Source organism: Atractosteus spatula, chromosome 3, assembly GCF_055471065.1.
Source record: "Atractosteus spatula isolate fAtrSpa1 chromosome 3, fAtrSpa1.hap1, whole genome shotgun sequence".
In the NCBI taxonomy this organism is placed as follows: Eukaryota; Metazoa; Chordata; class Actinopteri; order Semionotiformes; family Lepisosteidae; genus Atractosteus; species Atractosteus spatula.
The window spans coordinates 71,520,088-71,534,108 of NC_142708.1; the positions used below are offsets into that span (position 1 = coordinate 71,520,088).

Consider the following 14,021-nt stretch of genomic DNA (forward strand, 5'->3'; position numbering starts at 1 on the left):
AAGGGTGAGAGTGGCGGGGAGAGAACTGAGAGGGAGAGTCCAGTCATTGCACCTCGAGTCCACGTCTAGAGCTGGGTTTCCGGTCTTTAGTCTGATGCATCTGTCTCTGAATGACAGCAGGCAATTCAACCTGAGTGTTACTCTTGTGCTGTAGTAAACTCTTGATTAGAGCTGATTTCACATCACAGTGGTGTCTTGTGCTGAGAAAACATGGAGAACGCAGAATCACACGGTGAATTTCTGACATGCAAATCTTTATTTTTCTTCTTTTCCATTTCCTTCTGCTCCTCAATGGCCCCGCACAGGTAGATTAAACAAATACCACAGAGTCACAGAGCCTGACTGCCCTAGTCTGAGCTCAGTGCTGAGTCACGAAGTATGCAGCTGGAATCCTACATGTGTGGTAGAGAGTAAGAGGAGGTTGGGGAAAGGAGGAAGGCAGGAGAGGAGGAGTGGGTTAGAGAGGAGAAAGAAGGGGGAGAGGGAGAGAGGGAAGGAGAGGAAGTACTGTCCAACTGTGAGCTATCTGTTTCTCACGCATACATATGATACTTACTCACTGGAGCACTCACACCTGTTCACCAGATTCTTAATTGCTCACAGGAGAGGCCCTTATCCAATCAAAGTGTTAACCTTCAAATAGTTATTTTTATAATTTAAAAGAATTTAATCATTAAATCACAAATGGGGAGGAGCACGGTGGTTAGCACTGGTGCCTCGCAGTGCTGGTGCCCTGGGTTCAGTTCCTGGGGAGCTATCTGCATGCAGTCTGTATTTCTGCATGGGTTTCCTCTGGGTGCCCCAGTTTCCTCCCACAGTCCAAAGACATACTGGTAGGTTAATTGGCTTGTGGATAAATGTTCATGGGATGAGTGTGTCTGTCTGTTTCTGTATTTGTGTCTGTGTGTGCCCTGTGATGGACTGGCGTTCTGTCCAAGATGTATAATGCCTCCTCTAAGACCCTGTACAGGATCAAGCAGTTAGAAAATAGATGGATGGATTATAAATAAGTATAATCATCTTATTTGATGGTATTGGGAGAGAGAAGACTCTTCTCTCCACTAGTTTGCCAGGTGCTTTCTGTTTCATACCCATGCAGTTTGGAGTCACTCAGAGTCTTTTGGTCTTTGACTTGGCTGTATGGCTAAATACAGCCACACAGTATACTGTGTGTGGGGGAGAAAGAGTGCTTGTCATGATGAGATGCAGCAAGCTCCATAGTGCTTTTAAGGACAGTAAGCACTGATTGGAGAAGCAGGATGTGTCTCACCGATGTAACTGCAAGCCCACACATACAGGAAGCTGTTCTGAAATCCCAGAAGCCCCTGGCTGAATCAAGCCCACTTGACCCTGGCAGTGATGCCAGTTGTGTGTTTCCACTGGGAGACCCCCATTCACAGGGGACTTGTGACACGACCCGGGCTCGAACCCGCAGTGTCTGGGTCGAAGAGCTCAGCCTGCGCTCAGTGCAAGCACCTTTACAAACTGAGCCACTCTAGGGGCCCCCCGGTTGGCTAAATAAAGCCTCTTTAATTATTTTCAGGCCTTGAGATTTTTTTAGATTTAAGTTTTTTAAAACAGAAAAGATTATGAAGTTAAGGAAGTTATCAGTTGAATTCAGGGTGCAGCTAAGTGCGTGAGTGCTGAGTGGGATGAAAACCAGCACGTGCTGTGGATCCCCAGCATCTGCAGGGAACCCCTGATTTGAGGAGTCCCATGAACCCTTTTGGCCTGGGAACCCAGCTGCACGGTCCTGGGGGTTCCTGAGCTCAATGTAACCTCTGCCTTCTGTCTCTCTCCTCCCTTGCTCTGCCAATGACAGGCAGTCGATTTGGACAAATGGGTATGTCTTTGCTCATTTATACACCTGTGGCGTGCTTCCCAGAATCCTGCACCTGTCCCCCCCATCTCCCTAGAAGCACATTCACGGGCCTCGCCCCTACACCCCCCAGCCATACTGAATCTCCCTCCCCTCCTTCATCAAATAGTGCTGCTCCCCTGAGTTATAAGTCTCAAGGCAATGCAGTGAAATTAAATGAACTTTGAACCTGAAAAAGCCAAACATGATGCAAAAGACACTACTAGATAACAGATCATTGCTGTTCATAAATGTTACTATTTCTTTTCCACAATATTGTACAAAGCAGAACTTTGCCAAAATGCAAGGTAAACATTTTTTTACAACAAATGGTTTTCCAAGATGCCTGCTTAGATTGAATGGGATCAGCTTTGCTGTACAAGGCTGCTGTCTCACATTTGACACGGGGTCATTGTCAGCTCACAACATTAATAAGCACAATTGGGAACCAATCTTCCCATGCACGTAATTATAATGAGAACGGAAAGCAGCACTATTTATGTCTAAAGCTTGCCCCGATTTCCCTCTTTTCCCGGAGTTCCACTGCATCCCATTTCCCATTTTCTGCTGGTGTGTCCATGATCATCCTCCCCCCCTTCATTTCTAAACTCACCTTCCTGCTTCGTCTGTGTCCGTCCTTCTTAATCTCCCCATCCTGCCCAAGGCCACAAGCCCCCAAAGAACCACTCTCCCTGCCGCATGCTGGACCATCCCCATCTTTTTCCTGGTTTTCCAGCTCCTTTCCCAAAACTCTTAGCATAAGAACAAACGTGGTATGACTTGGATTAAACAATAACACAGACAATTAAAATAGTCAAACCTATTAATCCTAATTAGGTCACTAATGTCACTATGGTTATTAAACTTATCCTACAATCTTTGGATGTTTGTAAGACAAAATATAAGCCTTTTATTACATTATTATTATTAAGGTCTGATGTGCAGAGCTTAGCTTGCATTCACTGATAATAATAATAATAATAATAATAATAATAATAATAATAATAAACTTGTGGGATGGCAAAATCAGGTAAGCTTTTTTCCTTTAATTTCCTCATGCTAGAGATGTGTTTTTTTAGAGACAGTCCAGGTGAGTGAATAGGAAAAGTTTTTTAGAAAAGGTTGTTGCTCATCTCTTTTATGTAATATCTCCCTGCAAGATCCTTTTGGTCTCTCTGGGGGCAGACCAGGATCTGCTGCTGCCTCTTCTTGTTAAACTCTGTTAAAGGCAATCCACAGCTGATGGGCTCCATGGGTTCAGTAGCATATACTGTAACTTGCAATTTAGTGACTTGTCTGCAATAAGAATAATGTCTGACGTCCTAACACTGTGTGCTTGACTGACACTGTATGACAGACTGATCCACTGATTGACACACTGACTGACTGATACACCAGTTCACTGCCACACTGACAGACTGAGACACTGACTGACTGACACACTGACAGACTGATCCACTGATTGACACACTGACTGACTGATACACCAATTCACTGACACACTGACGGTGAATAACACACTGACAGATTGATACACTGATTAACTGACATACAAACTGACAGTGACTGAGATACTGATTAACTGACAGACAGACAGAGACACTGATTAACTGACTGACACACTGTCTGACACACTGACAGACTGTTACACTGATTGACTGACAGATTGATACATTAATTAACTGACTGACATTAACTGACACTCTGAATGACTGACAGACTGATACACAGATTAACAATCAAGACAATGAATGGCTGACACACAAATTAACCAACACAACGGCTGACACTGGCAAGAGGACAGTGACTGATTATCTGAAAAACTGATCGGCTGACATGCTGATTGACTGCTGTCCTTTTACCAGGACAAGTTCGTTGAGATTTCACCCTGTGCTGAAAGAGTGTCCTGCTTTTGTCTCTGCCTCTGTCCTGGAGCTCTTCCTGAAGGCGCGGCCTCGCATTGCTGCTGCAGTATTCACATTTTAACTGTTAAAACTTTACTTTCGTGTGCAGTCGTCCCAGGGAGGCGGCCACCGGACCCTGCTGTATGGCCACGCCATCCTTCTGCGGCACTCCCACTCCAGCATGGTAAGGCTTGTGTGCACTGTGTGTTGTACCACCTTATGTCCTCTTCGTCGCGGTATTGCTGTTTGTACCATGCATGAAACTGGACCCTAGACAACACTTCAGCCTGGTTCTTGCACTAATTGTCTTTGGTGCATCTTCTTTGGTGCAAGAGTCTGTGGAGGCCCCCAAAGCAGCTGGGCTGCTATACAGCAGCAGTCCTGCTTCCAATGCAAGGACTGTCTTGCATTTGTTCATGAAACTGCAGGCACTACCACAACATCCAGACTGTGTCAACACTGTTTTTCTCTCTCTGTCCCTCTCCCTTCCTCTTCCCCCATTTCTCACTCTACACCAACCTTCCTCTTACCCTACTCCCACCCCCTGTGCTCTCTTTTCATCCCCTGTCCCTCTTGCTGGTCCCTCTCTTTCTCTGGCTGCCCTTGTGCATCTGTCACTCTCTCAGTACCTGAGCTGCCTGACCACATCCCGCTCACTCACAGACAAGCTGGCTTTTGATGTCGGCCTTCAGGAAGATGCCACAGGTACGAAGCTCACATACATGTATCTCTGACATAGGATATTGTGATGAATCAGTATAGCTCAGCATAGAACAGAACATTCCAGTGCAGAGGAAACCAGACTGTAAAAACACCTCAGCCAGGTACAGACTACAACAGTCCACTGTACAGTATGCCAGTCCAGTTAGAGTAAACCAGCCCAGCACAGATTAAAGCAGTCTAGTATAGACAGGTATTGAGTATTCCCGCCTGTGGACACTAAACCAGCCCAGTATAGAGTTAAACATTTAAGTATGGTGAGTATGAACAAAACCAGTCTTATTTAGAGAAAATCGCTATAGATGAAGCCAGTCCAATACATTCAGCCAGTCCCGTTTAAAGTAAACAGACTGTGCAGAAGAAATCATTCAAGTATAGAGAAAAACAGTCAAATATAGAGCATGTCAGCCTATGAAGACTAAACTAGTCCAGCATAGCATAAATCAATCCACCTGAACAGGGTGTGAGATTCGGACGTATCAATCTGAGCTATTTGAGCGCTAATATCTGATGCTGTTTGTGATTATATTAATCTGCATTCCCCTGACCAGGAGAAGCATGCTGGTGGACAATTCACCCTGCATCCAAGCAGAGGTCAGAGGGTGAGAAGGTCAGAGTGGGAGACGACCTCATCCTGGTCAGCGTGTCGTCCGAGAGATACCTGGTGCGTTTGCCTCACTGTGTCTTTTTAGGGATATTAAAGTGTTTTGTGAGCCAGCAGAGTGCCAGGCTCCCATTTCCACTGCTTTTCAAAGAGGGAGGACAGCCTGGGGACCCAGCCCCTTTTCCAACTGCAGGTCATAGAGCACTTTCTACCACACTCTGTTCATTTCTGTTTCTTTCAATTTGTAATCACCGATTATCCTTGATTATATACCCTGTCTCTAAGGCTCAGCTCACAGGCTTCTCTACCCCTCCTTGAGCCATTCATTGTCAGATAAATTAATGGCTCTGCAGTGACATACTGGAAGCTCAGTGCGTCCCTCACTGACATCACAGCCTGTCAGCTGGAGCCCTGGATATCAGAGGGGTCTCGGTGTCTGCTGACTGATTCCATGGGAATTAGTCCTGGAGATCCCCAGTCAGAAAAGGATCCAGGATCAATCTTGGGACGGCCAATCCCAATTCAGATCTGTTCAGTTTTATTCTTTCCTTTTGCTGCTCTAATCTCTACAGCCATGTATGCATCTACAGTAGTATCATGTATCGAAACAGATGACGCTCCTGTTGTGGAGCACTTTCATCCATTCTTGGCTTTGCAGGTTGCATGTTTCTTTACAGATCACACTTTACTTGAAGCAAATCCGGTCTGGGGTGACAAGATGCAGTACCAGAGCTGTGCAGTGAAGGCAGTGGGGACTGGCCGGCACAGCCTGCTCTGCACTGGGTGTCTGCTCTGTCCCCCCTCCTGTCTATACGCAATCCCCGACCCTCTCTCTCTTCTCCCCAGCATCTGTCCTACGCCAGCGGTGACCTCATGGTGGACGCCTCCTTCATGCAGACGCTGTGGAACATGAACCCCGTGTGTTCGGGGTGTGAGCTGGCCGAAGGTGAGACATGCCACAGCAGCCAGCCTGGAGAATTTGTTGTGGGGCTGGTGGAGTGACCATAAAGGAAATTAGGCCCCTTTCGCTAAATTTACCCCCAGTTACCTGCTGCTGAGCACAATGAAGCCAGTAACCCAGCACTCTAGTGAAAAAAACAAAATGCATTTATGAGCATTAAACTTTATGCTGATTGTGCTTTATGTAACCAACCAAACAGCCCAAAGCATTTCTTTCGGCCCACCGTTCCTCTCTCTTAATCTTTCTCGTTCTCTCTTTCTAGGATACCTGACAGGAGGCCATGTCCTTAGACTATTTCACGGACACATGGATGAGTGTCTGGCCATCGCAGCCAGTGACCAGGCTGAGGAGCAGCGCCGGTGAGCCAGTCAGACACAAAGACATTGACAGACCAGCACACTGTAGCAATTTCTGGCACACACACAGACAAAATGACTCATGGGTAATCACATACACACAAACAGGCCGATACTTGCTATGTTACACACTGTTTAACATACCCCAACTCTGATGGACAAACAAGTTGACACGCTGTCTGAGACTATGACACACACTGAGAGGTTGAAACAATGTATGATACACTGATACTGACGGGCCCACATGTCAGCACACTGCCTGAATCTTGTCATCTAGTGAGCTGTAAATTGTGAACATGGCGGTCTGTCTGTCTGCACTCCCAGGCAAGCACACTACGAGGGCGGAGCTGTCTGCAGTCACGCCCGCTCGCTGTGGAGGCTGGAGCCCCTGCGAATCAGGTAAAGACTGAAACAGCACTTTCTGTGCCTTTTGCCTTTGTGTGTCTCTGTCAGTTTATTAAATAACTGCATTATTTACTTTAAAACCCTTCTTGTTTTACAACATCTTTTAGCACTGGGACTGGCACCATGACACTTCCACCCTGCTCCTCTACATTATGTCTCTTCATAAACTGTCCCATTGTTATCTGATTTCTCTGTTGCTGGAGATTGATTGAATAGTTGAGATCTAGATAGCACCAAGGCCTGTGTGGAGTGGAGTGGGGGAGGCTGCTGTCACCGCTGGGGGAGACGGGGTTGTGGCATCTCCCTGTGCGCCGCGGCGTCAGCCTGTTGTCCCACAGTCTCTCTGTGCTCTCTGCAGCTGGAGCGGCAGCCACATGAAGTGTGGCCAGCCCTTCCGCGTGCGCCACGTGACCACGGGACGCTACCTGGGCCTGGATGAGGAGAAGGGGCTGATGGTGGTCGACCCCGAGCGCGCCAACACCAAGATGTCTGCCTTCTGCTTCCGCGCTTCCAAGGTCAGAGGGCACAAATGTCACCCCCTCCATTTGTCGTCAGTCAGTCCGTACTGCAAGCACCGTGCCTCCTCGTGACTTCACACCCCTTGTCAGACTTCTTCACAGTAAATCAACCTGGGAGACATTCCCTCTGAATTTTCCACTGGTTTTCTCTGCTGCGTTCTGTACTGCACTACAGCCGTAAACCACACATGAGCTGCCAGAGGACAGGTACATAAGGATAGTGTAGTAAAGCCTGCCCCAGCCACAGCACAGCGGTGATCCCTGCTCCTCTGATGCCCCTCCTCTCTCTCTCCACTGCCCCCTGCAGGAGAAGTTGGAGGTGGCCCCAAAGCGAGATGTGGAGGGCATGGGGACCCCGGAGATCAAGTACGGCGAGTCCATGTGCTTCGTGCAGCACGTCTCCACGGGACTGTGGCTCACATACGCCGCCGTAGACGCCAAGTCAGCGCGCCTGGGCCCGCTGAAGAGAAAGGTACTGCACGAGCTGTCGTCCCCTCTCCAACTTCGTTTCTTCCCCCCTGTCCTCTCTCTCACTGTCTCTCTTGCTCTCTGTCTCACTGTTTTTTTACTTCCTCTGTCCTCAAACTGAAAGGTGATAATAATAATAATATTATTGTTCAGAGGCTCACTGTCTGTTCCTCACATACTGGGCTACAGCGCTATTGCGTTTCCTCCCCTAGCAGGATTGGAAGGTGTTCTGATTCTACAGGTGTGGGAATTTTGAGATTAGATTTCCTGTTTCTGGGAGAAAGTAGTGCCTGTCCTTTATGGGCTGCAAGGTCTGTCTGTGTCATCCAGTTTCTTTGTCCTGGTTGTGGTCACTTTGTTCTGTACATGGTCAGGGTCTGTTTCTTCTTGTTATTTCTCAATCTGATCGTTATTTCATATCATCAAGTAATTAACATTATCTCCCATCTCTTACCTACTCTTCCTTCTTCTCTCTCTGCCTTACATCTGCTCTTCCTGCCTGCCCCTCCCTGCAGGCCATCCTGCACCAAGAGGGCCACATGGACGATGCCCTGTCTCTGTCTCGCTCTCAACACGAGGAGTCTCAGGCTGCCCGGATGATCTACAGCACCACCGGCCTCTTCAGGCAGTTCATCAAGTAAGGGAGTCGTTTCACAGGCAGCCCAGGCAGTAGACCAGGGGCGGGCAGCTCCAGAACTCAGGGCCCGGTCCTGCAGGTTTTTCAGGAACCCTTTGTCACCAGACTTAAAAACACCACCTGAATGTCATCCAGTCAGTTCAGTACTTAAGATCATAAGTGTGGTGAAACCCTTAGAGATCCACTGGAGACTAGAGCTGCCCGAGAGAGTCCAGGATACCCATCTTGATGGCAGTGACATCAGTGTGGTATATCAGTTACCACTGGGCAGTATCTGCGACTTTGAAATACAGTGTCACAGGACTGGCTGAACATATATCATTAGGTGTAGATTTATTTACTATGTCCAGTGTTTAGACAGAGCAGCTTGATCTTGGGAATGTTAGTTTTAGCCACTAGAGGATGAAGCAGGGACACTGCACATAGAGTAAGCATGAATTACAGTATGCATTCAGTTAGGAAATTTACTTTTGACGGGAATGTAACGCAGCTACTTTTCATCAGGTTTCTTTCTGGATTGGTTTGGCACACAGGAGAAGTGTCTTGTCTTGTCTTGTAGTGAGATCACACTGATGAAAGTCTCACAATGAGACGAGAATGTTTGGTCCTGTTCAGCCTTGGTGAGGGTTAGTTTTAGAGTTGGCACCAAAGTGGGTCACTGATGATGCTCAGTGCCCGTCTGTAGTCTCAGGTTTTCAAATAAGGTTTGGTTCCACTGGCGGGCTTGATCTCCGAGGAGCCAGTGCTCCACTGGGGAAAGTGTTGGGAGCCCTCTGGAGCCCACAGTTCAGGGTGAAGGTTCAGGCTAAAGGGAAAGGCAGGCAAGCCAGCAGGCTATGGACATACGAGGATTGAAAAGGTTATTACACCAGTGCCAGCTCTCTATTTCTCCAAAGGTAAGGAGGTTAATCTGTGTAGGTCTTCCGATGCCATGCTAGTGGTTAAGGGGTCCTTCCACAGTCACGAATACCAAATGAGCATAAAGCACGTAGCACTCTCTACTTCTGTCTGTTCATCTCTGTCTTCTGTTCTTCTCCTCTCATCCTGCTCTCCCTACTCTGTGTCCCAGGGGTCTAGACTCTCTGAGTGGGAAGAACAAGTCCTCTTCTCCGGTCACTCTGCCACTGGACTCCGTGGTCCTCAGCCTTCAGGATCTCATTAATTATTTCTGCCCACCGGAGGAGGAGCTGGAGCACGAGGAGAAACAGACCAAGCTAAGGTCACTCAGGAACAGGCAGAACCTTTTCCAGGAGGAGGTACGGACACACAAGGCATCGTCTGTGTGAGACAACATGTCAGCCAGTCACTGTGTTATTCAGTGTCAATGTGTCAGGCACTGTGTGATTCAGCATCTGTTGGTCACTGTGTGGTTCAGTGTCTGTCAGTGTGTCACAGTCACTGCGATTCAGTGTCGGTTAGTCACTGCGTAATTTGGTGTGAGTGTGTCAGGCGCTGTCTGGTTTAGTGTCAGTTATTATGATTCAGTGTCAATCAGTCAGGCACTGTGTGATTCAGTGTCAGTGTGTCAGTCACCGTGAGAACCAGCAGCATTTGGTGTGTCGGACACTATGATTCTGCGCGTCAGTTGGTGTTTATTCATCATCTCTGTGACACTGTATGTACAGGGAATGATCGCGCTGGTGCTGGAGTGTATCGACCGGCTCAATGTCTACAACACAGCTGCACACTTCTCTGAGATGGCCGGCGAGGAGGCAGCCGAGTCCTGGAAGGAGATTGTCAACCTGCTCTACGAGCTGCTGGGTACTGCAGTGCATTTTCAGCTATACTTAGATGATTTAGTTATTCTGATCAATAAGATACTACTCAACAAAGCATTCTGAATTAAGCAAGATGGACAGAGTTACTTAGTTACAAGAATACGTTCTTGTGCTTTTACACACTCCACATTGACTCTGCCCTCACTGTGCACAATGTGTGGAGTGACTGTCTCTGTCTCACCCTCCAGCCTCTCTGATCCGGGGAAATCGGGCCAACTGCGCACTCTTCTCTGACAACCTGGACTGGCTGGTCAGCAAACTGGATCGACTGGAGGCCTCTTCTGGTACTGTCACTGGCCCCTTTTCTGTTTCTTTGTGGATTTTTCTCTCTCTGCTTTGATCTCTCACTTTCCCCTTCCTTGTCTCCTACTGTATGTCTGTTATCGTGTCTGAATGTCTCCAGTGGATTGAACCATCTTTCCTATCTGTCTCTCCCTGTATGTCTCTGCACAATGTATATTAGTGTATTACCTACAGTATCTCCCTTTGCTTCCTTCTTCTTCCTCTCTGTCTGTAGGTATCCTGGAGGTGTTGTACTGTGTTTTGATTGAGAGCCCTGAGGTTCTGAACATCATCCAGGAGAACCACATCAAGTCCATCATCTCCCTGCTGGACAAACACGGCCGCAACCACAAGGCAAGGAGTTGGAGGGGACACAGTACACACACTACACACATTCAGAGTGTACACACACTACATACACAGTGCACACAGGTTGTTCATACAGAGTACACATACAACATACAAAGTCCACACAGTGTACTTAAACACACAACACACTCTGGACCTGTGGTTTGCACTGATACTGTATTATACATGTCTTAGGTATTTATGAGTGACATGCTAGCACTTAACGCATGGTGGACAAGCTCTGTATAGAGGGGACATACTACCTCTTTTAACTAATAAAGAACTAATACACACCCTCTGTTCAAGAATAATCCATGATTTCCCTCCCCTTCTCTCCCCGTCTCTCTGCTTCTCTCTGTCCGGTCTGGCAGGTGCTGGATGTGCTGTGCTCTCTTTGTGTGTGTAATGGTGTGGCTGTGAGATCCAATCAGAACCTGATCACGGAGAATCTCCTTCCGGGCCGCGACCTTCTTCTGCAGACCAACATTATCAACTATGTCACCAGGTAAAAGATGGGCACTTCCTGTTGGGGGATTCCTGTTGAGATGCACATAGAAACACAGTCAGATTTTAATTTTAATGAAGAAAAAGAGCAAAGAAGGATGCAACAAGAGGAGCCGCTTGTTCATGAGTATGGTAGCTTTGAGAACTGTCTGCCCGTCTGTCTGTCCTCCAGTCCACTGCATGCCTGTCTGCCTGCCTCCTGTTTCTCTTTTTTTGTGTGTCTGTCCTTCAGTATTTCTCTCTGGCCTTATTACCCTCATGCCTGGACTCTCATCCCTCTCCCTGTGTGTTTTTTGTGTACCGTATACACTGGACAGACATGTCTGTTAAACATTCAGGAGAATGTGTGTCTCCTGAATGTGTGTCCTGCCTGTCTCCGAGCCCTTGACTCCCACCCCCTTTTCTGTTTTCTCCACCCCGGAGTATATATCGGACGTCCGCCAGGCCCTGTCCACAGCCCTCTCCCCTGTTCTCCGTCTCTGCAGCGTGAGGCCCAATATCTTCCTGGGCACGTGCGAGGGATCCACGCAGTACAAGAAGTGGTATTTCGAGGTGATGGTGGACTACGTGGAGCCCTTCGTGACGGCGCAGGCGATGCACCTGCGTGTGGGCTGGGCACTGACCGAGGGGTACAGCCCCTATCCCGGTGGGGGCGAGGGCTGGGGGAGCAACGGCGTCGGGGACGACCTCTACTCCTACGGGTTTGACGGCCTGCACTTGTGGTCAGGTGAGCTGTGCTGGCAGGGAGTTAAGAGGAGGGGTGATGATGATGAATTGAATGATCATGATGGGTTTGAACAAATATGCATGGATTCAGAACCAAATGCGGATATACTGTATAAATAAATACAGTAGATATGGCTAGAAAATTGAACATTAAAACATTTTTTGTCTCCAACCCTCTCCCCTATTCTCTGTCTCTCCCTTTCTGTTTCTCTCCCTTTTCTACTGTTCCTTATTTTGTGTTCTTCTCTCTTCCTCTGTGTGTCTGTCCCCTGTCTCTGTCTCTGTTTATCCCTGTTTCCTATCTTTCTCGTTCTGTTGGCCTACCCCCTGTTCTCTTTCCTGTCTGCCCTTCTCCACCCTTCTCTCCCTGCCCCCCTGCCCCCCTGCAGGGCGTGTTCCTCGTGTGGTGGCCTCACCCAATCAGCACCTCCTGGCACCAGACGATGTTGTCAGCTGCTGCCTGGATCTGAGCGTGCCCAGCATCTCCTTCCGCATCAATGGGCACCCGGTGCAAGGCATGTTTGAGAACTTCAACCTGGACGGACTCTTCTTCCCTGTTGTCAGCTTCTCGGCTGGAGTCAAGTGAGTATCTGAGCCACTGGCCACACAGGAAGACAAGGGGGGGCTGGACTGGAAGATTCTGGGGGAACAAGGGCCTGTCCCCCCCTTAGAGACTGGGAATGCCTGGGGGTCTGGAGGCACAAGTGAAGACTGAAAGAGAGAAGGGAGTCGGAAGGTCTGGTCGTAGGCTGGGAAGGAGTGGGAGAAAGGAAGAGATAGAAATTGACCCAGACAGGATTACTGGGAGGGGTAAATAGACCGAAGGAGACTGAGGACGACTGTGAGAGACTGAGAGAGATCGAGCAAAACAGAGAGTGATCAAGGAAGGCAGAGAGATCAGGGAAGACCAGGGGAAATCGAGAGAGACAGAGGAAGAAAGACAAACCGAGGGAGAGAGACATAGAGACCGTGTCTGGCAGAGACAGACTGGGAAGGCTCTCAGTTAGACGTATGGGTAGATTTACCGGGGAGGTGATCTGTGTAGCACCGTGGGTGTGTGAAAAAAGAAGATGAGAGAATCTTATGGCTGTCTGTCTTTCTCAGAGTGCGATTCCTCCTGGGCGGCCGTCACGGCGATTTCAAGTTCCTGCCCCCTCCGGGGTATGCCCCATGCTATGAGGCCCTGCTGCCCAAGGAAAGGATGCGTATTGAGCCCATCAAGGAGTACAAGCATGACTTTGATGGCGTCCGCAATCTGCTGGGGCCCACGCAGTCACTCACACACACCGCTTTCACGCCCTGCCCTGTGGACACTGTGCAGGTAATGTACAGCACCGTCTGTAAATTGTACACTACAGAGCACACGGGACAGGCGCAGTGCTACACACTGTAGAATACGCTCTACGGAGCTCACATGTGAAACCTGTGCAAGTGTCTGCATACTTTTGTGAAGGTGCAGTTTACTGTACGTACTGTATAATGTATCACATGCAGATTGTGCTCCCCCCCCATCTGGAGCGCATCCGGGAGAAGCTGGCAGAGAACATCCACGAGCTGTGGGCCGTGACACGCATCGAGCAGGGCTGGACCTACGGCATGGTACTGCAACTACCCTGATCGCCACTGCAGTTTGTGCTCTTCCTTCACCCCCTGTCCCTCCCACTCCCCTCCCTTCTTCCCTCTCCACTTCTCACCTTCTCTCTCTTCAGTTCCGAGATGACAACAAGAAGCTGCACCCCTGTCTCGTGGAGTTCCAGCGACTGCCGGAGCCGGAGAGGAACTACAACCTCCAGATGTCTGGAGAGACCCTGAAGTGAGTCTGAGGCTCGGCTCCAGCGAGCTCTCCTGGCACGAGGAGACTGGGGCTTAGCAAGGGCGTGGGGATGGGATGGCCAAGCATTGGCGTGTGTTTAAACATACCTTAATTAGGATAATATGAACAAAAGTAAAAC

At 48.7% G+C, this 14,021-nt stretch overlaps 1 protein-coding gene across 7 annotated transcripts in view; it reads left to right on the top strand.

Moving 5' to 3' along the window:
* The window catches only part of LOC148838646 (ryanodine receptor 1-like), a 115,215-nt gene that overhangs the window by 16,954 nt on the left and 84,240 nt on the right, over positions 1-14,021 (top strand). For all 7 annotated transcript variants that reach the window (XM_088910483.1, XM_088910487.1, XM_088910486.1 and 4 more), the window contains exons 4-22: positions 3,872-3,946; positions 4,389-4,467; positions 5,034-5,146; positions 5,933-6,032; positions 6,310-6,406; positions 6,728-6,802; positions 7,167-7,323; positions 7,634-7,798; positions 8,310-8,431; positions 9,501-9,687; positions 10,057-10,192; positions 10,398-10,493; positions 10,727-10,845; positions 11,211-11,344; positions 11,829-12,070; positions 12,459-12,651; positions 13,174-13,390; positions 13,564-13,668; positions 13,779-13,882. In XM_088910483.1, the coding sequence (XP_088766609.1) occupies positions 3,872-3,946; positions 4,389-4,467; positions 5,034-5,146; positions 5,933-6,032; positions 6,310-6,406; positions 6,728-6,802; positions 7,167-7,323; positions 7,634-7,798; positions 8,310-8,431; positions 9,501-9,687; positions 10,057-10,192; positions 10,398-10,493; positions 10,727-10,845; positions 11,211-11,344; positions 11,829-12,070; positions 12,459-12,651; positions 13,174-13,390; positions 13,564-13,668; positions 13,779-13,882 (2,516 nt within the window). The remainder of the gene's footprint in view (positions 1-3,871; positions 3,947-4,388; positions 4,468-5,033; positions 5,147-5,932; positions 6,033-6,309; positions 6,407-6,727; positions 6,803-7,166; positions 7,324-7,633; positions 7,799-8,309; positions 8,432-9,500; positions 9,688-10,056; positions 10,193-10,397; positions 10,494-10,726; positions 10,846-11,210; positions 11,345-11,828; positions 12,071-12,458; positions 12,652-13,173; positions 13,391-13,563; positions 13,669-13,778; positions 13,883-14,021) is intronic.